The sequence below is a fragment of the Oncorhynchus mykiss genome, chromosome 25 (genome assembly GCF_057628025.1).
Source record: "Oncorhynchus mykiss isolate SJ-2025 chromosome 25, ASM5762802v1, whole genome shotgun sequence".
Taxonomy (NCBI): Eukaryota; Metazoa; Chordata; class Actinopteri; order Salmoniformes; family Salmonidae; genus Oncorhynchus; species Oncorhynchus mykiss.
The window spans coordinates 38,510,021-38,536,608 of record NC_143046.1 but is presented as its reverse complement, the minus strand read 5'-3'; the positions used below and the strand labels follow the sequence as shown (position 1 = coordinate 38,536,608).

General features: G+C 41.6%; 1 protein-coding gene across 1 annotated transcript in view; it reads left to right on the top strand.

The window, feature by feature from the left end:
- Positions 1-26,233, top strand: part of LOC110505128 (platelet-derived growth factor C) — an 88,587-nt gene extending 62,354 nt beyond the window's left edge. Inside the window, exons 3-6 of the mRNA XM_021584116.3 lie at positions 3,703-3,880; positions 20,849-21,032; positions 21,301-21,518; positions 25,014-26,233. Of these exons, the coding sequence (XP_021439791.3) occupies positions 3,703-3,880; positions 20,849-21,032; positions 21,301-21,518; positions 25,014-25,127 (694 nt within the window). The 3' untranslated portion in view covers positions 25,128-26,233. The remainder of the gene's footprint in view (positions 1-3,702; positions 3,881-20,848; positions 21,033-21,300; positions 21,519-25,013) is intronic.
- Positions 26,234-26,588: the final 355 nt, after the last annotated feature.

Genomic DNA, 26,588 nt, shown 5'->3' with positions numbered 1-26,588 from the left:
GAACCTTTCTATTCTCTTAGCTTCTACATATTGAGAATATAAGATTTTTTTTTTGCTAAAATAATTATATTATTGATTGATTGACTATGACTTTTCAGATCAGCCACTATTGCTATCTGCAGCGTTAGTTCTAGGTGAATGTTGCTGCTACCGAAAATAGCTTCTGGACATCAGAACTGCGATTACTCACCTCAGACTAGACAGTTTTTCTTCAATGAGTCGGTACGAGAGGGATATACTAGACACCTGACCAGTCCCAGATCCCTGTCATTCGCTGGAGAAGGACACCGAGATTTTCCATCCTGCTAATGTTAAATCGCTGGAAAATTAATGGGAAGAACTGAACGCACATACAGTGCCTTGCGAAAGTATTCGGCCCCCTTGAACTTTGCGACCTTTTGCCACATTTCAGGCTTCAAACATGAAGATATAAAACTGTATTTTTTTGTGAAGAATCAACAAGTGGGACATAATCATGAAGTGGAACGACATTTATTGGATATTTCAAACTTTTTTAACAAATCAAAAACTGAAAAATTGGGCGTGCAAAATTATTCAGCCCCCTTAAGTTAATACTTTGTAGCGCCACCTTTTGCTGCGATTACAGCTGTAAGTCGCTTGGGGTATGTCTCTATCAGTTTTGCACATCGAGAGACTGACATTTTTTCCCATTCCTCCTTGCAAAACAGCTCGAGCTCAGTGAGGTTGGATGGAGAGCATTTGTGAACAGCAGTTTTCAGTTCTTTCCACAGATTCTCGATTGGATTCAGGTCTGGACTTTGACTTGGCCATTCTAACACCTGGATATGTTTATTATTGAACCATTCCATTGTAGATTTTGCTTTATGTTTTGGATCATTGTTTTGTTGGAAGACAAATCTCCGTCTCAGGTCTTTTGCAGACTCCATCAGGTTTTCTTCCAGAATGGTCCTGTATTTGGCTCCATCCATCTTCCCATCAATTTTAATCATCTTCCCTGTCCCTGCTGAAGAAAAGCAAAACCAAACCATGATGCTGCCACCACCATGTTTGACAGTGGGTATGATGTGTTCAGGGTGATGAGCTGTGTTGCTTTTACGCCAAACATAACATTTTGCATTGTTGCCAAAAAGTTCAATTTTGGTTTCATCTGACCAGAGCACCTTCTTCCACATGTTTGGTATGTCTCCCAGGTGGCTTGTGGCAAACTTTAAACAACACTTTTTATGGATATCTTTAAGAAATGGCTTTCTTCTTGCCACTCTTCCATAAAGGCCAGATTTGTGCAATATACGACTGATTGTTGTCCTATGGACAGAGTCTCCCACCTCAGCTGTAGATCTCTGCAGTTCATCCAGAGTGATCATGGGCCTCTTGGCTGCATCTCTGATCAGTCTTCTCCTTGTATGAGCTGAAAGTTTAGAGGGACGGCCAGGTCTTGGTAGATTTGCAGTGGTCTGATACTCCTTCCATTTCAATATTATCGCTTGCACAGTGCTCATTGGGATGTTAAAAGCTTGGGAAATCTTTTTGTATCCAAATCCGGCTTTAAACTTCTTCACAACAGTATCTCGGACCTGCCTGGTGTGTTCCTTGTTCTTCATGATGCTCTCTGCGCTTTTAATGGACCTCTGAGACTATCACAGTGCAGGTGCATTTATACAGAGACTTGATTACACACAGGTGGATTGTATTTATCATCATTAGTCATTTAGGTCAACATTGGATCATTCAGAGATCCTCACTGAACTTCTGGAGAGAGTTTGCTGCACTGAAAGTAAAGGGGCTGAATACTTTTGCACACCCAATTTTTCAGTTTTTGATTTGTTAAAAAAGTTTGAAATATCCAATAAATGTCGTTCCACTTCATGATTGTGTCCCACTTGTTGTTGATTCTTCACAAAAAAATACAGTTTTATATCTTTATGTTTGAAGCCTGAAATGTGGCAAAAGGTCGCAAAGTTCAAGGGGGCCGAATACTTTCGCAAGGCACTGTATATCCTACCAACGGGACATTAATTACTGTAATATCTTATGTTTCACTGAGTTGCTGAACGACAACATTAAGAAAATACAGCTGGCGGGTTGTACACTATCGACAGGATAGAACAGAAACATCTGGTAAGACACGGGGCGGGGGCCTATGCATATATGTAAACAACAGCTGGTGCACGATATCTAAGAAAGTCTCAAGGTTTTTCTCGCCTGAGGTACAGTCTCTCAGCTGTTAAGCTGTAGACCACACTATCAACCTAGAGTTTTTATCTGTTTTTTTTGTAGCTGTCTACCTACCACCACAGACTGATGCTGGCACTCAATGAGCTGTATTCCACCATAAGCAAACAGGAAAACACTCATCCAGAGGTGGCGCTCCTAGTGGCCGTGGATTTTAATGCAGGGAGTTTTACATCATTTCTATCAGCATGTTAAATGTGCAACCAGAGGGAGAAAAAAATTCTAGACCACCTTTACTCCACACACAGAGATGCGTACAAAGCTCTCCCTCGCCCTCCATTTGGCAAATGTTTACAAGCAAAAATGAAAGCGGGAAGCACCAGTGTCTGTTTTGCTAGCACAGACAAGAATATGTTCCGGGATTCTTCCGATGGCTTTGAGGAGTACACCACATCAGTCACTGGCTTTATCAATAAGTGCATCGAGGACGTCGTCCCTACAGTGACTGTACGTCCATACCCCAACCAGAAGCAATGGATTACAGGCAACATTCGCACTGAGCTAAAGGGCAGAGCTGCCGCTTTCAAGGAGCGAGACTCTAAGCACAGCCGAGAGCTGCCCAGTGACACTAGACACACATACTCATTCAAGGGTTTACTTTTATTTTTTTTAACTATTTTCTATATTGTAGAATAATTATCAAGACATAAACTATGAAATAACACATATGGAAAGATTTTGATTCTTCATAGCCACCCTTTGTCTTGATGACAGCTTTGCACACTCTTGGCATTCTCTCACCCAGCTTCACCTGGAATTATTTTCCAACAGTCTTGAAGGAGTTCCCACATATGCTGAGCACATGTTGGCTACTATTCCTTCACTCTGCAGTCCATCTCATCCCAAACCATCTCACTTGGGTTGAGGTCGGCTGATTGTTAAAGCCAGGTCATCTGATGTAGCACTCCATCACTCTCATTCTTGGTCAAATAGCCATTACACAGCCTGGAGGTGTTGGGTCATTGTGCTGTTGAAGAAAAAATTGATAATCCCACTAAATGCAAACCAGATGGGATGGCGTACCGCTGCAGAATGCAGAAACGCAATCGGAAGGAAAGAAATTCCACAAATTCACTTTTAACCTGTTAATTGAAATGCATTCTACCTCATGAAGCTGGTTGAGAGAATGCCAAGCGTGTGCAAAGCTGTCATCAATGCAAAGAGTGGCTACTTTGAAGGTTTTAAAATAAAAACATATTTGGATGTGTTAAACACTTCTTTGAATACTACACTCCATATGTGTTATTTCATAGTTTTGATGCCGTCGCTATTATTCTACAATGTAGAAAGAAGAACCCTTTTAATGATTAGGTGTGTCTAAACATTTGATTGGTACTATATATGCATTAAGTGCTTGCTTTCATTACATGGCCACTTTGTCTCATCTCCAATGTGAATTCATGGGACTACACACATTGAGCCAAAGCTCTCCTTTTTCTTTCTCTCTCTGTCTCTCTCGTTCTTTCTTTCTCTTTGGCCTTTTTCCAGGTATGATTTTGTGGAGCTCGAGGAGCCGTCCGAGGACACCATCCTGGGCCGCTGGTGCGGGTCCCAGGTACCCGCCAGCCACATGTCCAAAGGCGGTCAGATCCGGGTGAGATTCAGATCTGATGAGTACTTCCCCTCCGAGCCTGGCTTCAGCATTCGCTACTCCCTGCTCCCCATGGTAAGCCATAAGTCATCTTTCCACTGAGCACATAAACGGCACACGCTCCCTCACATAATAACCTATTATGTAACGGCCACTGCTATTCTGTATGTGTAAACCTCTCTCGACGTGTTTGTTTTGTCCTGCGTTCATAGCTAAGTGCTGTTGTGATCGTGACCTGGATTGCTGTTTGAGGCACCTGTGTGATTGGATCGACAGCAGTGCCAGAGCGAGACAATCAGACAAGGTTTCAAAAAGAGGTGGATGGTGGTGGAGTGTTAATGGTGTTGGGTGAGATTGAGATTGAGCTCGGCCCTAGATGGCGTCTAGACTCTCAGACACAGCATGGCCCGCTGACCCTGTTTGGATTCAATCCATGTCTTATTCCTCTCCTCCGACTGGATATAAAAGATGGATTAAAGAGCTGTAAGAGTGGCTCTTTTTCGCTGATTCTTCCGTCCTTTCTTTCTCGGTTCAGTCAGGCTCCATTGGCAGGAGGTGTGGCAGTAATCCCAATTTAGTTCATGAAAGATCACAACTTTGGATCACACCGCTGTCACTGTCTGTTTACATCCCATGCCTCGCATCTTATTAGTCTCTCCTCTTTCTCTTTTTTTACTCTCTCCCCCCTTTTCCCCATCCTCCCCCCTCCCCTCACTCTTTCTCTCATTTTTCTCTATGTCCTCATCCCAGACCACATATACATATATAGAGCCCCCTTCATACCCACACCTTTCACTTGCAAATGCCCAGAGATACACTGAAGTGAAGGCTGCTGTTTTAACCTGTCATGTTGCAGTTGTGTGCGCCTCACTCTTAGCAAACAGCTCTTCCCTTCATTAATCCGCAATGGCTTGCGGCGCAGTGAAATAGTTTCTGTTCCTGACAAGCACTAATGGCAAAAGGAGGTCAGCGACGGTGCTATTTTTTAGTCTGTTTGACCTTTTTTATTTTTGTCAGCGGAACAGGCAGGATTTGGTTTATAATTACCACATTCTTTCAATTAGTTTTATTGACTCTGTTCCCTTTGGTAGATGAGCTGACAGTTCTTGAAAGACAGCGACCCGGCTCTACTTAAATCACTGGTTTCTGACACCGCCCCAGTTAGAGAGGAATAAAGCAGCCTAGAGTTAACACACACAGGAACTTTATTCACACGCAGGAGAAGATGAACATGGGGATGGTTTGTAAAGGTATATGGCAATGGACATGGGGATGGTTTGTAAAGGTATATGGCAATGTACATGGGAATGAAAAGTGGGAAAACTAGTAGAATGGTTCTGTAAGGGACAGAAACGGGTAATGAATTCACACAAGCCGAATGAATACACCAAGGCACAAACGCACAGATACAGAATATAGCAGTATTACATGTAAAAGGACTGTATGGATTGCATATGCCACCTGCAGAGTATTACAACACACAATAAATTCTCCAAATAGAAGTAAATAACAATTAAAAACACGAAACAAATGTCACACAATTCACTTTGGGCATGCGCACCAGCCCTCAAGTCCAGCGATACTATATGAGTAGGCAAGTGGAGGATGCTGAGGGGAGGATGGCTCATAATAATGTCTGGAACGACGTGAATGGAATGGCAGCAAACACATGGAAACCATGTGTTTGATGTATTTGATACCATTCCACCGATTTTTAGCTGTCACCATCCTCCTGTGGAGCGAGTCCCGTTGTTAATGGGCAGAGACAAATATGTTGCTCTCTGCCACTACCTGAGGGAGACTGCAAGTATTGTTTGTCCTGCAGAGTCAAGAGGATGGGCAGATGTCCAGCCCCCTAAAAAAGCAGATATTGTATATCCCGGTCACTACAAAGATACAGGCGTCCTTCCTAACTCAGTTGCTGGAGAGGAAGGAAACCACTCAGAGATTTCACCATGAGCCCAGTGATGACTTTAAAATAGTTCGTTTTTACTATTACTTTGATAGGAGAAAACTGAGGATGGATCAACAGCATTGTAGTTACAAACCAGCTTCACCTGGAATGCTTTTCCTAAAGTCTTAAAGGAGTTCCCACATATGCTGAGGACTTGTTGGCTGCTTTTAGTTCACTCTGCAGTCCAACTCATCCCAAACCATCTCAATTGGGTTGAGGTTGGGTGATTGTGGAGGCCAGGTCATCTGATGCAGCAATCCATTACTCTCCTTCTTCGTCAACTAGCCCTTACACTGTGTGTTGGGCCATTGTCCCATTGAAAAACAAATCATAGTCCCACTAAGCGCAAACCAGATGAGATGGCATATCGCTGAAGAATGCTGTGGTAGCCATGCTGGTTAAGTGTGCCTGGAATTCTTAATAAATCAAAAACAGTGTCACCAGCAAAGCACCCCCATACCATCACACCACCACCTCCGTGCTTCACGGTGGGAACCACACATGCGGAGAACATCCGTTCACCTACTCTGCGTCTCACATAGACATGGCGATTGGAACCAAAAATCACACATTTGAACTCATCAGATCAAAGGACAGATTTCCACCGGTCTAATGTCCATTGCTCATGCTTCTTGGCCCAAGAAAGTCTCTTCCTCTTATTGGTGTCCTTTTTAGTAGTGGTTTATTTGCATGAATTCAACCATGAATGCCTGATTCACGTCTCCTCTGAACAGTTGATGTTGAGATGTGTCTGTTACTTACTGCCATTTATTTGGGCTGCAATTTCTGAGGCTGGTAACTCTAATGAACTTATCCTCTGCAGTAGAGGTAACTCTGGGTCTTCCTTTCTTGTGGCGGTCCTCATGAGAGCCAGTTTCATCATAGTGCTTGATGGGTTTTGCAACTGCACTTGAAGAAACTTTCAAAGTTCTTGAAATATTCCAGATTGACTGACATTCATGTCTTAAAGTAATGATGGACTGTAATTTCTCTTTGTTTATTTGAGCTGCTCTTGCCATAATATGGTGGCTCAAGAAGGTGTCTTTTATACAGGTAACGAGCTGAGATTAGGAGCACACTCTTAAAAGGAGTGCTCCTAATCTCAGTTTGTTACCTGTGTAAAAGACACCTGGGAGCCAGAAATCTTTATGATTGAGAGGGGGTCAAATACTTACTTCTCTCATTAAAATGCAAATAAATGTCAATTTTTTTTTACATGTGTTTTTCTGGATTTTTGTTGTTGTTATTCTGTCTCTCACTGTTCAAATAAACCTACCATTAAAATTATTGACTGATCATTTCTTTGTCAGTGGGCAAATGTACAAAATCACCAGGGGATCAAATACTTTTTTCTCTCACTGTACATATCCCAACCAGAAGCCTTGGATTACAGTCAACATCCACACCGAGTTAAAGGCTTGAGCTGCCGCTTTCATGGAGCGGGACACTAATCCGGACGCTTATGAGAAATTCCTCTATGCCCTCAGACAAACTATCAAACAGGCAGAGCGTCAATATAGGACTAAGATTGAATCCTACTACACCGGCTCAGACGCTTGTCAGATTTGGCAGGGCTTGCAAGCTATTATGGACTACAAAGGGAAACCCAGCTGCGAGCTGCCCAGTGACGCGAGCCTACCAGATGAGCTAAATGCCTTTTATGCTCACTTCGAGGCAAGCAACACTGAAGCATGCATGAGAGCACCAGCTGTTCCGGACGACGGTGTGATCACACTCTTGGTAGCCGATGTGAGCAAGACCTTTAAACAGGTCAACATTCACAAGGCCGCAGGACCAGACGGATTACCAGGGTGTGTACTGGACCAACTGGCAAGTGTCTTCACTGACATTTTCAACCTCTCCCTGACCGAGTCTGTAGTACCTACTTGTTTCAAGCAGAGCAACATAGTCCCTGTGCCCAATGATGCGAAGGTAACCTGCCTAAATTGGGCTACCCCGGGGCTGCAGGGTAGCGTAGTGGTTAGAGCGTTGGACTAGTAACCGAAATGTTGCAAGTTCAAATCCCTGAGCTGACAAAGTAAATCTGTCGTTCTGCCCCTGAACAGGCAGTTAACCCACTGTTACTAGGCTTTATTGAAAATAAGAATCTGTTCTTAACTGACATGCCTAGTTAAATAAAGGTAAAAAAATATATAATTTTTTTTTTAAATGACTACCGCCCGTAACACTCTTGTCGGTAGCCATAAAGGCTGGTCATGGCTTACATCAACACCTTCATCCCGGAAACCATAGACCCACTCCAATTCACGTACTGCCCCAACAGATCCACAGATGACACAATCTCAATTGCACTCTACACTGCCCTTTCCCACCTGGACAAAAGGAACACCTATGTGAGAATGCTGTTCATTGACTACAGGTCAGCGTTCAGCACCATAGTGCCCACAAAGCTCATCACTAAGCTAAGGTCCCTGGGACTAAACACCTCCCTCTTCAACTTCCTGACGGGCCGCCCCCAGGTGGTGAGGGTAGGTAACAACACATCTGCAATGCTGATCCTCAACACCGGGGCCCCTCATGGGTGTGTGCTTAGTCCCCTCCTGTACTCCTTGTTCACCCACGACTGCGTAGCCATGCATGACTCAAACTTCATCATTAAGTTTTCTGACGACACAACAGCCTGATTACCGACAACGATGAGCCTATAGGGAGGTGGTCAGAGACTTGGCCATGTGGTGCCAGGGAAACAACCTATCCCTCAATGTGAGCAAGACAAAGGAGATGATAGTGGACTACAAGGAAAGGAGGGCCGACAGGCTCCCATAAACAGACTGGGCTGAAGTAGAGTGGGTCAAGAGTTTCAAGTTCCTTGGTGTCCACATCACCAACAAACTATCATGGTCCAAACACACGAAAACAGTCGTGAAGAGGGCACAACACCTTTTCCCCCTCAGGAGACTGAAAAGATTTGGCATGAGTCCCCAGATCCTTAAAAAGATCTACAGCTGCACCATCGAGCTGCACCATCACCGCTTGGTATGAGGGTAAGGCGCTACAGAGGGTAGTGCGTTCGGCCCAATACATCACTGGAGCCAAGCTTCCTGCCATCCAGGACCTGTATACTAGGCGGTGTCAGAGGAAGGCCAGTCACCCAAGTCGTAGACTGTTATATTTGCTACCGCATGGCAAGCGGTACCGGAACACCAAGTCTAGGTCCAAAATGCTCCTTAACAGCTTCTACCCCCAAGACATAAGACTGCTGAACAATTAATCAAATGGCCACCCAGACTATTCACTTTACCCCTACCTACATGTACAAATGACCTCGACTAACCTATACATCCGCACATTGACTCGGTACCCCCTGTATATAGTCTCATTATTGTTACAATCTTATTGTTACGTTTTATTAGATGTTTTATGTTTATTTAGTAAATATTTTCTTAACCGACAACGCAGTTCAAGAAATGGAGTTAAGTGCTTGTAAGTAAGCATTTCACGGTAAGGTCTAAGGCCTGTTGTATTCGGCGCTTGTGGCAAATAAAATTTGATATGATTCACCTGTTCAGTCTGTCATGGAAAGAGCAGGTTTTCCTAATGTTTTGTACAGTCAGTGTATATAATCATCACTCATACAATGCAAGATAGACCATAGGCATTGTCTGAAAGACCAGATGGGACTTGATATTTGTTCGGTTCTTCTCCTTTATCTCTAAGTCAAATATCATGGGACAGATAGTTATAAAGCAGATTTACGGAGAATAAGGATCTCACAGATTTGAAGGTTTTGGTACCCTTTTACAGAATAATTTACGCAATGACTTCTGTCAATCCATAGAGAATAGTTATCCCAAAACCTTCAAATCTGGCCCACCAACATCAACTTTCATTGCTTAGAATCCCATCAAAGCACTACAGAAGTTCTAAGATGGGGAATTAATCTATTTTATTTATGGATGTGAAAGTCATGAGGGTAGAGAAGATGACAGCTTACAGTACTTCTACTCTAGTATGTTTTTATTCACAAATCCCAGATAATTTTAACGATCTCAGATCTGAACCCTAAACCGCTAGGTAAACTTTTCTGTATTCTGCATCAATCCTAATCAGAGCGAAAATTAGTAAATACTAATTATCTTATCAAATATTATCTTACACATTATACAACACTATGCTTTAGGCACTCCAAACCTCTAAATCCATAACCTAGTAAGAAACCAGTTTGCTGTAGGATTTGTGCCTCCTTAAACATTGGTTCCCAAAAGCAAGGTCTACAATTTGTACATTTGTTTTTCCTCTGTGGTATTTACAGTTGTATATTTTTCTTGTAGAACTGTTCTGTTCTAGGGAAGGAGGTGTGTTTTGGCTTCGTCTCCGGCATAGGGTGCACATCAAAAGAGTTGTGGCTGGATTATGAGGTGCTATTTATAATGTCCATTGTAGAACCTACAATTCTGCTGCCTGCTGTCTTCTCCATGGTACTGAAGCATTTTAGGGGTGTTGTCATTTTGTTTCTTTCCCAATTGACATTTCCTTTTAGAGTCTGTGATAGTACCGTACATCATAAGCTATAGAAACAGGAGATTCTGTCTGTGTAATGAAGTCATGTGGATAGGATATAAATCTTTCTCATGCATCCACTACCTGACAGAAAAATGTATATTCGCGACGGAATCATTGATCTTCATGAATGTTTAGGATTCTCAGGTGATTGCTTGGGACTTGACTTCTTTACACTACTCTAACCACGCTTCCATCCACACTTTGTGTAATATCATGCCATATAAAAAAAAAATCACAAAATGTGATGCAGAATGGATGTTTCTGGTACAATTTTCTAAATGCAGACCGATCATTTGAGCATTCGGTATGGTGTCTTTTTGTGTCTAAAATGTAATATGTGAGAAATGGCATATCAGTCATGCGACTCGTTGGGATGGCATGCAGTTTATTAGGCTGGAGATTAAATAAATGATGATGAACTTCACAGGGTGGTGCAAGGTGATCCGCTCGAGGCTCCTTTCCAATAAATATTGAGGATCTTATTCTGGTGACATGATGATCGATGCTTGCAACAGTTTTTCTGACCGCTATCGGTAGAGTGGAAAATGCAATGGAAACACATTGAACATTTAGATTTTTATTCGACATGTGAAAACTTGTGTGCTACGTCACGCGCATTGACTTTTACCCGCAACAAGTCAGTTTGGTGGAAACACCACTGGTAGGAAAATTCACATTTTCTTTATGCAGATTTATTGAATATTTGCATGAAAATCTGTCACCAATTGGATGGAAACCTATAGTGGGATTGAATCAATTCTATTTAGTTTTTCCCAAATGTAGTTTTTTTCTCCATTATGTTTTTCCAGGTTTCTGTTTCTTTTCAGGTTTTCTCTGTCAGTCACACCATATCAGGAGACTACTTTTCAGGTCTGGAAAAAGTCTAATGCATTTTGTGGTATGGTTACCTTTTAATTCAACTCTGCACCAGCCATAGACTGTTGTTTGGTTAGCGATATTTCTGTAGCGCTCATGTGATCAGAGTTTGCAAAACAAATGTCCACTGGATTGATGCAAATTGATGCAAAAACTACTTTGTTGTTAATACTAAATTGAGAAGGCTTTTTGGAAACGGTAGTGGTAGAAAAACGGACACACCAGACAGTGCCTTTGCCTCTTCAGAAAGTTGAAGGAAATTATTAATCACTGCTGCATTTGGTTCATGTCATGGCAAATTAGTGCATTTTCTCCTAAGTTCAATACATTTAGGTGATTTCCTACTAAGTTCAATACATTTTAGACTATTGTTGAATTCCATTTTAATGTCTGCATTCTGTGTTTCTGTCCTCGTTCTCCGCAGCGCAGATTTTATAGGGCCCTATGTACAGGTAACTGCCAAAATAATGGAAACACTTGAGTAAATGAGGGATACAAATGACATTGAAAGCAGGTCCTTCCACACATTTGTGGTTCCTGAGTTTATGAAGGATTTAACATCCCATCATGCTTAAGGTTATATACAAATGCTGGGCTTGGCCTCTATTTTGGCCATTTATTTTGGCACCCATAGGTTGATAATGCTGCCATCCAACGGGCAATGTGAAGCATTTGTCATGGCTGTCTCAGTCACCAGATATCAACCCAATTGAGATATCAACCCAACGCCTGAGACGGCATTTTCCACCACCATCAACAAAACAACAAATGATGGCATCTCTTGTGGAAGAACGGTGTCACATCCCTCCAATAAATTTCCAGACACTTTTTGTTACCAGTATATTGAACATGCATGCATAATTACATACATTCCTAAATACTGCCTCTGTCCATCCATGCGTAAACGGATATTTGCGAGGATTAAGAGAGGAAGAACAAGGTGGCATGTCATTCATGTTTCGACTTGGGGCAGACAATTAATGGCCAGCAAGAGTGTTTACTGGTGGAAATCATGTGAGGAAAGGTTAGCTTTGGCCTCACTTCGGCCTGGCTTCTCGCTGAGCATTCCTCGGGCACTGGAAGGCCCCAATGAACAGCAGCACTCTGTTCCTCTGTGGTAAACCAACGCTACTGGAACCTCAGGTCATGGCGGCAGCACTTGTTTATATTTAAGCAAGCAATAATTCCTCTTTACCACTTCCAAGGAAAGGGGATATTCTTAGGAAGAGATTATTGTAATTCGTGGGAAGAGATTTTGGAAACGCTAAAAAGGTCCAGGCGAAGAGGTTGTTAAAACACAGCGTGGCTCGAGAAAAAATGTGTTTCTCTGAATGGGAGCGAAAAAGAAAATTCCATTGTCTCCCTAAATGTCAGCGTCAGGGTGACCCATTTTTCACACGATACCTCCAGTAAGTTGACCTTGGTTCTTTATGGAACTGAGGTCTATTGTGCCTTGACACTTATTGTGGAGAAACATAATACTATTTTAAATATAAAGTACTAGTCAAAAAGTTCTTTATTTTTCATATTTTCTACATTGTAGAGTAATAGTGAAAACATCAACCATGAAATAAAACATATGGAATCATATAGTAACCAAAAAAGTGTTAAACCAAATCCAAATATATTTTAGATTTGATTCTTCAAAGTAGCCACCCTTTGCCTTAATGACAGCTTTGCACACTCTTGGCATTCTCTCAACCAGCTTCATGAGGTAGTCACCTGGAATGCATTTGAATTAACAGATGTGCCTGGTTAAAAGTACATTTGTTGAATATCTTTCCTTCTTAATGCGTTTGAGCCAATCAGTTGTGTTGTTACAAGGTAGGGGTGGTATACAGAAGATGGCCCTCTTTGGTAAAAGACCAAGTCCATATTATGGCAAGAGCAGCTCAAATACGCTTAGAGAAATGACAGCCATTATTTTCTGAGCCATTATTTGACCATGCTGGTCATTTATGAACATCTTGGCCATGTTCTGTTATAATCTCCACCCGGCACCGCCAGAAGAGGACTGGCCACCCCTCATAGGTTCCTCTAGGTTTCCTTCTAAGTTTTGGCCTTTCTAGGGAGTTTTTCCTAGCCACCGTGCTTCTACACCTTCATTGCTTGCTGTTTGGGGTTTTAGGCTGGGTTTCTGTACAGCACTTTGATATATCAGCTGTTGTAAGAAGGACTATATAAATTGATTTGATTTGACAGTCCATCATTACTTTAAGACATGAAGGTCAGTCAATGCAGACTTTTTCATGAACTTTGAAAGTTTCTTCAAGTGCAGTCACAAAAACCATCAAGCGCTATGATGAAATTGGCTCTCATGAGGACCGCCACAGGAAAGGAAGACCCAGAGCTATCTCTGCTGCAAAGGATACGTTTGTTAGAGTTCACTGCACCTCAGATTGCAGCCCAAATAAATGGTTAAGTGTTGAAGTAAGACACATCTCAACAGTAACTGTTCAAAGCAGACTGTGAATCAGTTCTTCATGGTTGAATTGCTGCAAAGAAACCACTACTAAAGGACACCAATAAGAAGAGATTTGCTTGGGCCAAGAAACACGAGCAATTTGCATTAGACCGGTGGAAATCTGTCCTTTGGTCTGATGAGTCTAGATTTGAGATTTTTGGTCCAACCGGCGTTGGTGGAGAACGGATGAGTAGGTGAACGGATGACTTCTGGTTGTGTGGTTCCCACCTTGAAGCATGTAGGAGGAGGTGTGATGGTGTGGGGGTGCTTTGCTTTGTCCTTAAGCCATTTTGCCACAACTTTCGAATTACGTTTAGGGTCATTATCCATTTGGAAGACCCATTTGAGACCAAGCTTTAACTTCTTGACTTATGTCTTGAGATGTTGCCTCAATATATCCACAGAATTTTCCTTTCTCATGATGCCATGAAGTACACCAGTCCCTCCTGCAGCAAAGCACCCCCACAACATGATGCTGCCACCCCCGTGCTTCACGGTTGGGATGGTGTTCTTCGGCTTGCAAACCTGTTTTCCTCCAAACATTATGATGATCAATATGGCCAAACAGTTCTATTTTTGTTTCATCAGACCAGAGGATCTTTGTCCCCATGTGCAGTTGCAAACCGTAGTATGTCTGTTTTGAAGCAGTGGCTTCTTTTTTGCTGAGCGGCCTTTCAGGTATTGTTGATATAGGGCTCGTTTTACTGTGGATATAGATACTTTTGTACCTGTTTCCTCCAGCATCTTCATAAGGTCCTTTGCTGTTGTTCTCAGACTGATTTGCACTTTTCGCACCAAAGTTCGTTCATCTCTAGGAGACAGAACGCGTCTCCTTCCCGAGCGGTATGACGGCGGCGTAGTCCCATGGTATTTATCCTTGCGTACTATTGTTTGTACAGATGAACGTGGTGACTTCAGGAATTTGGAAATTGCTCCCAAGGATGAACCAGACTTGTGGAGGTCTACAATTTTTTTATGAGGTCTTGGCTGATTTCTTTTGATTTTCCCATGATGTCAAGCAAAGAGGCACTCAGTTTGAAGGTAGGCCTTGAAATACATCCACAGGTACACCTCCAATTGACTCAATTAGCCTAGCAGAAGCTTCTAAAGCCATGACATAATTTTCTGGAATTTTCCAAGCTGTTTGAAGGCACAGTCAACTTAGTGTATGTAAACTTCTGACCCACTGGAATTGTGATACAGTGAATTATAAGTGAAATAGTCTGTAAACAATTGTTGGAAAAATTACATGACATGCACAAAGTAGATGTCCTAACCGCCTTGCTAAAGCTATAGTTTGTTAACAAGAACTTTGTGGATTGGTTGAAAAACACGTTTTAATGACTCCAACCTAAGTGTATGTAAACTTCTGACTTCAACTGGTGTCACTTAGAAATGTCCTTGTTTTTGAAAGAAAAGCAGATTTTGATCAGAAATGCAGTGTGGACATTGTTAAGGTTGTAAATGACCATTGTAGCTGGAAATGGCAGATTTAAAAAAATATATTATCTACATAGGCGTACAGAGGCCCATTATCAGCAATCATCACTCCTGTGTTCCAATGGCACGTTGTGAGCTCTTCCAAGTTTATAATTTTAAAAGGCTAATTTATCATTAGAAAACCCTTTTGCAATTATGTTAGCACAGCATACAACTATCCTTCTTTAGACTAGTTGAGTATCTGGAGCATCAACATTTGTGGTTTCGAATACAGGCTCAGAAACAAATAACTTTCTTCTGAAACTCATCCATCTGTTCTTGTTCTGAGAAATGAAGGCTATTCCATGCCAGAAATCTCGTACAACGCTGTGTACTACTTCCTTCACAGAACAGCGCATACTGGCTCTAAGCGTCAACAGTGAGGAGGCTGGCCTTCTAGGCAGAGCTCCTCTGTTCAGTGTCTGTGTTCTTTTGCCCATCTTAATATTTTATTTTTATTGGCTTTTTATGAGATATGGCTTTTTCTTTGCAACTCTGCCAAGAAGGCCAGCATCCCGAAGTCACCTCTTCTAACTTTTGAATGTATGTGTGTGTGTGTGTGTGTGACATTACACTGAATGTACATAACATTAAGAACACCATTCCATGACATAGACTGACCAGGTGACTCCAGGTGAAAGCTGTGATCCCTTATTGATGTCACTTGTTTAATCCACTTCAATCAGTGTAGATGACAGTGAGGAGACATGCTCAACAGTTGCATTTGCTTGTTTTGGTTGTTTCAGATTAGTTTGTCATTTACAGTCACCCTTATTCTAAATGTAGTAAGAATAGGATGTTTCTAAAGACTTCTACATTTATGTGGGTGGTACCATGATTACGGATAGTCCTGAATGATTCGTGAATAATAAGGAGTGAGAAAGTTAGACACCCAAATATCATACCCCCAAGACATGCCAACCTCTCATAATTACAATAACAGGGGAGGCTAGCTTTTTTAGATGGTGGTATGATATTTGTTTGTCAGTAACTTTCTCACTCATCATTATTCACGATTCATTCAGGACTATCAGTAATCAAGTAGAAGTGTTAAGAAACATATTCAATTCTTGTTTGCATTAAAAGTGACTCCAAAATTAAGCAATACATGATTTCAATTGGGCACAAAATAATCTGAAATGCAACCAAAACAAACTACAAACCTGTTAGAAGCGTTTGAGTCACAAGCTTGACGTAATCATTTTGTGCTTGGAATATGGAACATAATACTAAACTTTTGACTACTTTACTTGATAATGACAAAGCAAATACATGTTTTTGGACATTTTTGCAAATGTATTAAAAATAAATAAGTATTCAGACCCTTTACTCCGTACTTTGTTGAAGCACAGCCTCAAGTCTTCTTGGATATGACGCTACAAGCTTGGCACACCTGTATTTGGGGAGTTTCTCCCATTCTTCTCTTCAGATCCACCCAAGCTCTGTCAGCTTGGATGGGGAGTGTCACTGCATAGCTATTTTTCAGGTCTCTCCAGAGATGTTCAAGTCCAGGCTCTGGCTGGGCCATTCCTGCATTGTCTTGGCTGTGTGCTTAGGGTTCTTGTCCTGTTGGAAGGTGAACCTGAGCACTCTGGAACAGGTTTTCATCAAGGATCTCTCTGTACTTTGCTCTGTTCATCTTTCCCTCGATCCTGACTAGTCTACCAGTCCCTGATACTGAAAAACATCCCCACAGCATGATGCTGCCACCCATGCTTCACCGTAGGGAAGGTGCCAGGTTTCCTCCAGATGTGATTCTTAGCATTCTGGCGAAAGATTTCAATCTTGGTTTCATCAGACCAGAGAATCTTGTTTCTCATGGTCTGAGAGTTTCTTAAGTGCCTTTAGGCATACTCCAAGCGGGCTGTCGTGCCTTTTCCTGATGTGTGGCTTCCGTCTGGCCACTCTAACATAAACACCTGATTGGGGGAGTGCTGTAGAGATGATTGTCCTTCTGGAAGATTCTCCCATCTCCACAGAGGAACTCTGGAGCTCTATCAGAATGACCATCGGGTTCTTGGTCACCTCACTGACCAAAACCCTTCTCACCCATTTGCTCAGTTTGGCTGAGCAGCCATCTCTAGGAAGAGTCTTGGTGGTTCCAAACTTCTTCCATTTAAGAATGATGGAGACCACTCTGTTCTTGGGGACCTTCAATGCGTTTTTTTGGTACCCTTACCCATATCTGTGCCTCAACACAATCCTGTCTCAGAGCTCTATGGACAATTCCTTCGACCTCTTGGCTTGGTTTTTGCTCTGACATGCACTGTCAACTGTGGGACCTTACATTGACAGGTGTGTGCCTTTCCAAATAATTTCAAATCAATTGAATTTACCACAAGTGGACTCCAATCAAGTTGTAGAAAATGTTTACCTCATAGTCATTGTATCAGTTTAAATTCAAATCGCTTGACTACTGAGCCAAAACAACAAAAAATGCGTCACTGTCCCAATACTTTTGGAACTCACTGTTTGTGTAGTATTCTGTAACAATGTATATCTACTTATTTATGCAATATTTGTGTCATATTTCCCAGCAGTGGAGCTGATCACATTCCTCCACAATATGCAACCCTGCAAGAAAGTGACAATGGCTTACACAATGGGATTGTGGTTCAACACTTTTTATATGTTTTCCTGGATTTAGATGTTCCTGTCAGACATTATTCATTGCCTCCTGGCATAGTTCATCTGTATATACATACACTGAGTGTACAAAACATTAAGAACACCTGCTATTTCCATGACAGACTGACCAGGTGAAAGATATGATCCCTTATTGATGTCACCTGTTAAATCAGGGTCGATCAAGGGGAGGAGACAGGTTAACAAAGGATTTTTAAGCCTTGCAACAATTGAGGCATGGATTGTGAATGGGCAAGACAAAAGATTTAAGTGCCTTTGAACATGGGATGTTAGTAGGTGCCAGGCGCACCGGTTTGTGTCAAGAACTACAATGCTGATGGGTTTTTCATGGTTAACAGTGTCCCGTGTGTATCAAGAATGGTCCACCACCCAAAGGACATCCAGCCAACTTGACAAGACTGTGGGAAGCATTGGAGCCAACATGGGCCAGCATCCCTTTGGAATGCTTTTTGACACCTTGTGAAGTCCATGCCCCAATGAATTGAGGCAGTTCTAGGCGTGCCAGTCAATATTAGGAAGGAGTTCTTAATGTTTTGTACACTGTGTCCATTCACCTCTGCACATGCCTCAGATGTCTAGTTCTGCTCTACCACTCCTCACTCTACACACACACACACACACGGTCCACTCTGTCATTTCTGGCAGGAGTTGCGGTCTAAGCCCCTTGTCTGCCTGCTAAGCTATTTTCCTTATAAAAGATTGACACAGCTTGCAACCAATTTGAAACACCTTTTAGCTATGGCTGCAGAATACAATAGACACTATTCTGTGCTGGGCTAATTCTTAGCCGATGGAGTTGTGGCTAAGATGAAATACTTAGTATCAGGCACCACAATAAAAAATAAAAAAAGTTAGAATGTGAACGTGTTAACTGCAGTTATAAGGCAAAAATATTTGCAGGGTTGCTATGCAAGGAGATGTCATAGCTTCGTTATGTCAAAGTGAGCCGAGTTGATGACTTGCACATTTTGATAGCCGTGCAAATAATTGGTTAAATACAGGTAGTCTGACTCAGTTCAGTCGCATTTTATATTGGTGGTTTTGTCTGTCTTTCCTTTTTATTACAAATACAATTGTGTTGTGTGGTGGTGCTGTTAGTTACAATTATAAGGAAACATTCAATTACAAACACGATCACTCAAAGGTCTTCAGGCTTTCACATTTGAGTCGACGTGGGCATTGTTCCACCAATGACAATTTTCACCACATTGGTATTTGGGAAATAACCCTCTGCGCTTCCATATCTACCATCCCATAATGGATGATCGCTTCTGCTACAACTGAACACTTTGGAGGAAAAACTAAGACTACCAAACGACCGTACTCTTGATACCACAGTTGAACAATTTCAGAGAATTCATGCTAGTCCAAAGTTATGCCTTTTAGTCAGGGCTCTCATCATCTTCACAAAGCTTCACATTTCATCTGTCTCTTTAAGGAGAGCTTGGCTGCCGCTTCAGAGGCCGTGCCTACAGAGTGCCGTTAATTGGAGGAGTGTAGCACCGTCTGCATTCACAAGCTGTTAATGGTTCCCATTCTACACTGGTATCCACTGCCAAGACCAGGCAACAGTAACAGGATTCACATTGCGTGCTTCTGCTATGAAGCAAAAATCTCTACTTTTCTCATAGAAAAGCAATGGAAAGATGTTTTGCCTTTCGTTGATCTCCAGAGACAATTCTTTCATGCTCTTAATGTTCTTTTTTGGTATTTATGATAAATATTGTCTTTTTAATCAAACCGCATGACCAGTGCATTTGGATGAAAATTCCTGTCACATTTGACTTTGCCCACTTTTCTAAGAACTGCCATTCACAGTAAATCTCCATATTTTTTTTATTCAATGTGAAGTTGTTCATACAAGGCACCACAGACATCAACAGATCACTAAACCACTTGGCATAAACACATTTGCATAAACTACATTTTCCGTCCTCTGCCTCGGCCATGTTGCTAAACTTTAGCCTTCCTCTCTAATCTTATCATGCAGTGGCAGCACCAAAGGGAGCCAAATGTTGAAGGAGTGCTGACGGTAATTTCAGAGTGTATTACATGGTTTTACGTTGTCAGTGAATCAGAACAGACGTTCCCGTATCGCTTCCATTATTCAATGTGACATTGCCAATCCTGTGGCGACTCCTTTTCTCTGATTCGTTCTGTATCTCTTTAGTCTGTCTGAGATGAAAAATAACCCCCCCCCCATCAAATCAAATCCCTCTTTTTCCTCTATTATGACTCCCGTCAAGATTTTTTGATTGTTTGTCATCTAGGCATTAGACATTTCACATAGGATTTTTGTCAAAGCTTTTGATAGGCCTACACTGTGATAATATAGGGAGTTGGATTCCACTAGTAATCAATGTACAAAATAAAGTAAACGTTTTAGTGCTGCTTTTTAGTGTCCATATTAGCAGTGCTTGCTTGCTGGTGTCACAGTGATGCATTCAACTTGTCAGTCACACAGGATTGGGTCTGTATTGCCACGTCAGCTTGCGTGTAGTTTTACATGTCAGACAGAATGAGCAGAGATGGTGCACTACTTTTCAACACAGGCAATGGACCTTAGTCAAAAGTAGTGCACTATATAGAGAATTGGGTGTAATTTGGGACTCAGCCAGAGTATCACAGACCAGAAAGGTATCTGGTGGATTAGTCTCATGTGTGGAAACCAATACCCCAGGCATCAATCTACTGCACCGCTCTGTGTCTTAGGTGGAGATATCAGTCAGGGAAAACAAATGGAACTGATGAGTCTTAACTTGAGCCTTGTTGCTGCTGTAGTTATGTCGGGATGAAAATGTAGCTGAGAGAAGTGGAATCTACAGTGATGCCAAAACAAATGGAGCTTTGATGTTCGGTTTTGTAATGCACTGTAGCACAATCACTCATTATGTAGAGCTTAAGTTACTTTGTATGGGGGTTTTGCTGGTAATAACTGTAACTCAGTTTAAACCTCTTATTCAATGCAGCTATCTTTGTATGGGGCTCTCTAAAAGTGGCCATTAAATTATGCTTAATTCAGTTTAGACCATGAGCCTGAAGTCTATGAAACCTTTTCCCCATCTTCCTTTGTGTCGGTTTTCTTATGTGTGTGTCGTAGCCCGAGGTAATTCCATCTCTGCAGAGCGCAGATGCGTTGTCTGAGGCCGTGGCTGGCCTCGGTACCGTGGAGGAGGTCATGAAGTACCTGGAGCCTGAGAGATGGCAGCTTGACATGGAAGACCTATACAAGCCCACGTGGCACATCCTGGGGAAGTCATTCCTCCACAACAAGAAATCCAGAGGTACAGCGACTGCCGCTTCTCAAACGGCTAACAACAGGGGTTCTAGTGATAGGAATTGCAGTGGAAGAAAGGTCTGTCATGTTGAGATGGAGGGAAAAACAGATAAACAGCTGCAGTTGAGCATAACCTTTCACAGACAGTTTTATCTTGAAATTATATCTTGGCAATTGAACCTGTTTTAGAAATTGATGTCCCTTTTTGTAATATAGTAAAAGGTATCTAATCCGTTTAGGTTGACGTGGTGAGGTTTAATCTATTTCTTGAACAGGAGTGGATCTCAACCTGTTGAGAGAAGAGGTGAGACTGTACAGCTGCACGCCGCGCAACTTCTCTATCTCCCTGCGCGAGGAGCTCAAGAGGACGGACGCCATCTTCTGGCCCAGCTGCCTCCTGGTGAAGCGCTGCGGGGGCAACTGTGCCTGCTGCTCGCATCGCTGCTCCGACTGCCAGTGTGTGCCTACCCGGGTCGTCAAGAAGTACCACGAGGTAAAAGTGTGGCAACTTTCCCCATTCTCTGAGATTTTAATATCCCTGGAATCAGAAGGGAATGAACTGGAAATCCAGGATTTCTGGGAAACCTGGGAATTTTGGGAAAGTTATTAGAAGTTAACTTTGCAGCTCTAGACAAGGGTCATAATGTGCTACTTAAACTTGAAGTTAATTATTTTTCAGAAAGATCAGCATAATAAATGCAAGCTAATGTATCATAACAAAATTACATCTGGTTATTTATGTGTATATTCAAAAATCCACAAAGAAAATATTGTTGTGATTCCACCAAACAGACTTGTTGCGGATAAAAATCAGTGGGTGATGACGTAGTGCACACAATGTACTTTTTCACTTAAGCTTTCATGTACCGAATACAAATATAAAGTTCAATGTGTTTCCATCGCGTTTTCAACTCTACAGATTAAATTGCATTACTAGCCAACAGCTTGAAAGATACTATGCGGGCAGGCTCATCTACATTGAGATTATTATGGTTAACAGAGAGAGATTTTTATTTTATTAGTCAGATTGCCGTCAAACGTCAATCATATCATGTCACCAGAATAATACTCTCGATATTGATTGGAAAGGAGCATCAAGATCACGTGCACTTTCACCACCCTGTAAAGTTCATCATAACGTATTGAATCTGTAGCCTAATAAGCTGCATGGTTTCCTGAGTCGTATTGGGAGGACCACACACCATATCATCGCGTGACTCCAAGTTTACGTTGATATGATGGTCTTTATATGGCTTTTTGGCTCATAAAGGTGTTTCCACCACCATTTCCCGCATAAAACATTTTACGGACACAAAAAGATTCCACCATGTCAAAAGAACAAATGATCTGTCGGCATTTATAAAAATTATACAGAGACTACCTGTTTCCATCACAGCTGTGAATATATTTTATATATATATATATATATATATACAGTGCCTTGTGAAAGTATTCGGCCCCCTTGAACTTTGCGACCTTTTGCCACATTTCAGGCTTCAAACATAAAGATATAAAACTGTATTTTTTGTGAAGAATCAACAACAAGTGGGACACAATCATGAAGTGGAACGACATTTATTGGATATTTAAAACTTTTTTAACAAATCAAAAACTGAAAAATTGGGTGAAGAATTGTTTAATTTGTGCATGCTTTTCATCCAAAACTCTGAATGCTGACACCTACCCTAGAAGTGTTAAGTTTATTCGGAAGATAACTGCTCTATAAATATTCTTCCATGGTGCCCTGACTTTCTAGTTAATTATATTTACATGATTAGCTCAATCGGGTAATATTAATTACAGAGAAAGTATTTTACAGAATAGCATGTCATATCACTTAATCCGGCATAGCCAAAGACACGACAGCTGTGATGCTTTACAAAAGTACTGAACCTTTCTATTCTCTTAGCTTCTACATATTGAGAATATAAGATTTTTTTTTTTGCTAAAATAATTATATTATTGATTGATTGACTATGACTTTTCAGATCAGCCACTATTGCTATCTGCAGCGTTAGTTCTAGGTGAATGTTGCTGCTACCGAAAATAGCTTCTGGACATCAGAACTGCGATTACTCACCTCAGACTAGACAGTTTTTCTTCAATGAGTCGGTACGAGAGGGATATACTAGACACCTGACCAGTCCCAGATCCCTGTCATTCGCTGGAGAAGGACACCGAGATTTTCCATCCTGCTAATGTTAAATCGCTGGAAAATTAATGGGAAGAACTGAACGCACATACAGTGCCTTGCGAAAGTATTCGGCCCCCTTGAACTTTGCGACCTTTTGCCACATTTCAGGCTTCAAACATGAAGATATAAAACTGTATTTTTTGTGAAGAATCAACAAGTGGGACATAATCATGAAGTGGAACGACATTTATTGGATATTTCAAACTTTTTTAACAAATCAAAAACTGAAAAATTGGGCGTGCAAAATTATTCAGCCCCCTTAAGTTAATACTTTGTAGCGCCACCTTTTGCTGCGATTACAGCTGTAAGTCGCTTGGGGTATGTCTCTATCAGTTTTGCACATCGAGAGACTGACATTTTTTTCCCATTCCTCCTTGCAAAACAGCTCGAGCTCAGTGAGGTTGGATGGAGAGCATTTGTGAACAGCAGTTTTCAGTTCTTTCCACAGATTCTCGATTGGATTCAGGTCTGGACTTTGACTTGGCCATTCTAACACCTGGATATGTTTATTATTGAACCATTCCATTGTAGATTTTGCTTTATGTTTTGGATCATTGTTTTGTTGGAAGACAAATCTCCGTCTCAGGTCTTTTGCAGACTCCATCAGGTTTTCTTCCAGAATGGTCCTGTATTTGGCTCCATCCATCTTCCCATCAATTTTAATCATCTTCCCTGTCCCTGCTGAAGAAAAGCAAAACCAAACCATGATGCTGCCACCACCATGTTTGACAGTGGGTATGATGTGTTCAGGGTGATGAGCTGTGTTGCTTTTACGCCAAACATAACATTTTGCATTGTTGCCAAAAAGTTCAATTTTGGTTTCATCTGACCAGAGCACCTTCTTCCACATGTTTGGTATGTCTCCCAGGTGGCTTGTGGCAAACTTTAAACAACACTTTTTATGGATATCTTTAAGAAATGGCTTTCTTCTTGCCACTCTTCCATAAAGGCCAGATTTGTGCAATATACGACTGATTGTTGTCCTATGGACAGAGTCTCCCACCTCAGCTGTAGATCTCTGCAGTTCATCCAGAGTGATCATGGGCCTCTTGGCTGCATCTCTGATCAGTCTTCTCCTTGTATGAGCTGAAAGTTTAGAGGGACGGCCAGGTCTTGGTAGATTTGCAGTGGTCTGATACTCCTTCCATTTCAATATTATCGCTTGCACAGTGCTCATTGGGATGTTAAAAGCTTGGGAAATCTTTTTGTATCCAAATCCGGCTTTAAACTTCTTCACAACAGTATCTCGGACCTGCCTGGTGTGTTCCTTGTTCTTCATGATGCTCTCTGCGCTTTTAATGGACCTCTGAGACTATCACAGTGCAGGTGCATTTATACAGAGACTTGATTACACACAGGTGGATTGTATTTATCATCATTAGTCATTTAGGTCAACATTGGATCATTCAGAGATCCTCACTGAACTTCTGGAGAGAGTTTGCTGCACTGAAAGTAAAGGGGCTGAATACTTTTGCACACCCAATTTTTCAGTTTTTGATTTGTTAAAAAAGTTTGAAATATCCAATAAATGTCGTTCCACTTCATGATTGTGTCCCACTTGTTGTTGATTCTTCACAAAAAAATACAGTTTTATATCTTTGTTTGAAGCCTGAAATGTGGCAAAAGGTCGCAAAGTTCAAGGGGGCCGAATACTTTCGCAAGGCACTGTGTATATATATATATATATATATATATATATATATATATATATACGTGTCAATGTGTTTGAAGTTGTTTTGGTGCAGTGCCTGTTCCAAACTCTCAATCTGAGCTCTGGCTTGCCGCTCTCTGTAGGTTCTCCTGCTGAAGCACCGAAGCGGGGGCCGAGGCCTGCAGAAGTCCATGACCGATGTGCCCTTGGAACACCACGAGGAGTGCGACTGTGTTTGCAAAGACGACTGGGACTGATCTCAAACCTGTGTACCGGTGCCACCGGCATCCCAGGAGACACTCGAAACTGCATGCGTCTTCCAGCATCTCCCAGGCAAACCCTAACCATCTCCATTGAGAGTGAGGAGAAAATGGGATTGCTTTGCTTGTCCTTTCTCATCTTGCTAATTGGATGAGAATACAAACTGACTGGAACTACGGATCTTACCGCTGTGGAGGACCTGTAGCTGACTGAGTGCATTGGAGAGACAGGAATGATGGACCTATCTTATTCATTCTTCACTCTCTGAAGGCTCTCTCTCCCTTTGCTTCTCAGAGATCGGAACTGGTGCTAAGGGACATCTTTGGCAGCGTTTAGCGTCATTTTTTGTGTGCCTTTTTTTTGTGCCAAATCCTTTAAGGGGTCTTGTTGAAATTCAACACACGTGGCCAGAGAGTATCTCGGAAAATGGGCTCCTTCTTCTTCAAGTACTTTTCTGTACAGAAATGAGCTTCCTTCAGGCCAATCCCTCTGGTACTTTATTATTCCTATAAAACGGGAAAATAATGGTCCTTTTTATCAGCGATTCCCCACTCCCCTCTGTTTTCCCATCTATTAGATCTTTGGAGTTACATCATGGTAATGTTGACTGTCTTACTGATACAAACTATATTATGTGTAAGTATTTCATTTTCATGGTTTTTCCTGTACTGTTGTATTTTTCTACCAAAGATACTTGTATTCATTGAGGAGATAAAGTTGCACACTTAAACCAAGTGGGTACAGTTTTGTTGCATTTCAACGTACATACCGTCGTAGCAAAGGTGTAAAAATTTGCTTGCTTTAGAACTTCATATAACCCCAACTAGTGCGTGGAACAGAATGGATACTCAATATTTATTTGTTCAATGAAAGGGAAGTTATTGTCCAGAATGCTTTTTTGTATGCTGAAATGGTCGTTTCTCTGTCATTTGCACAGTTGTTGAGTGTCCATCTTCAAATATTTTCATTTCTATGTCCACGCCATGTCAAATATGGGTGTGTTCTCTTCTCTGCGTACCAAAGTTATTTAACACAACCTTTTATGATCTATTTTGTTGTATGTATCGGTCAGTAGAAATAAATCAGTCAATGTGTTACTGGAGATGGGTACTTGTATTTTGACATAGTCCTCTGCAATATAAGGACTTTCAGTTGGTGTCAAGATAAAGCATTGTGTCTGTTTCTCATTGTTATTGTAATGGTATAAATTTGTATTATCAGGCAATATTGACTGAGGAAATTACATTTGGTGGCATGTCAGTCATCTAACAGAATAGGATCATGGTCATAGATCCTTCTACATACATGCCTACGCTCTTAGAAAAAAAGGATTCTTCAGCTGTCCCCAAAGGAGAACCCTTTTTGGTTTCAAGTAAAAACCCTTTTGAGTTCCATGTAGAACCCTAAGTGGAAATGGTTCTACATGGAACACAAAACGGTTCTACTTGGAACCAAAA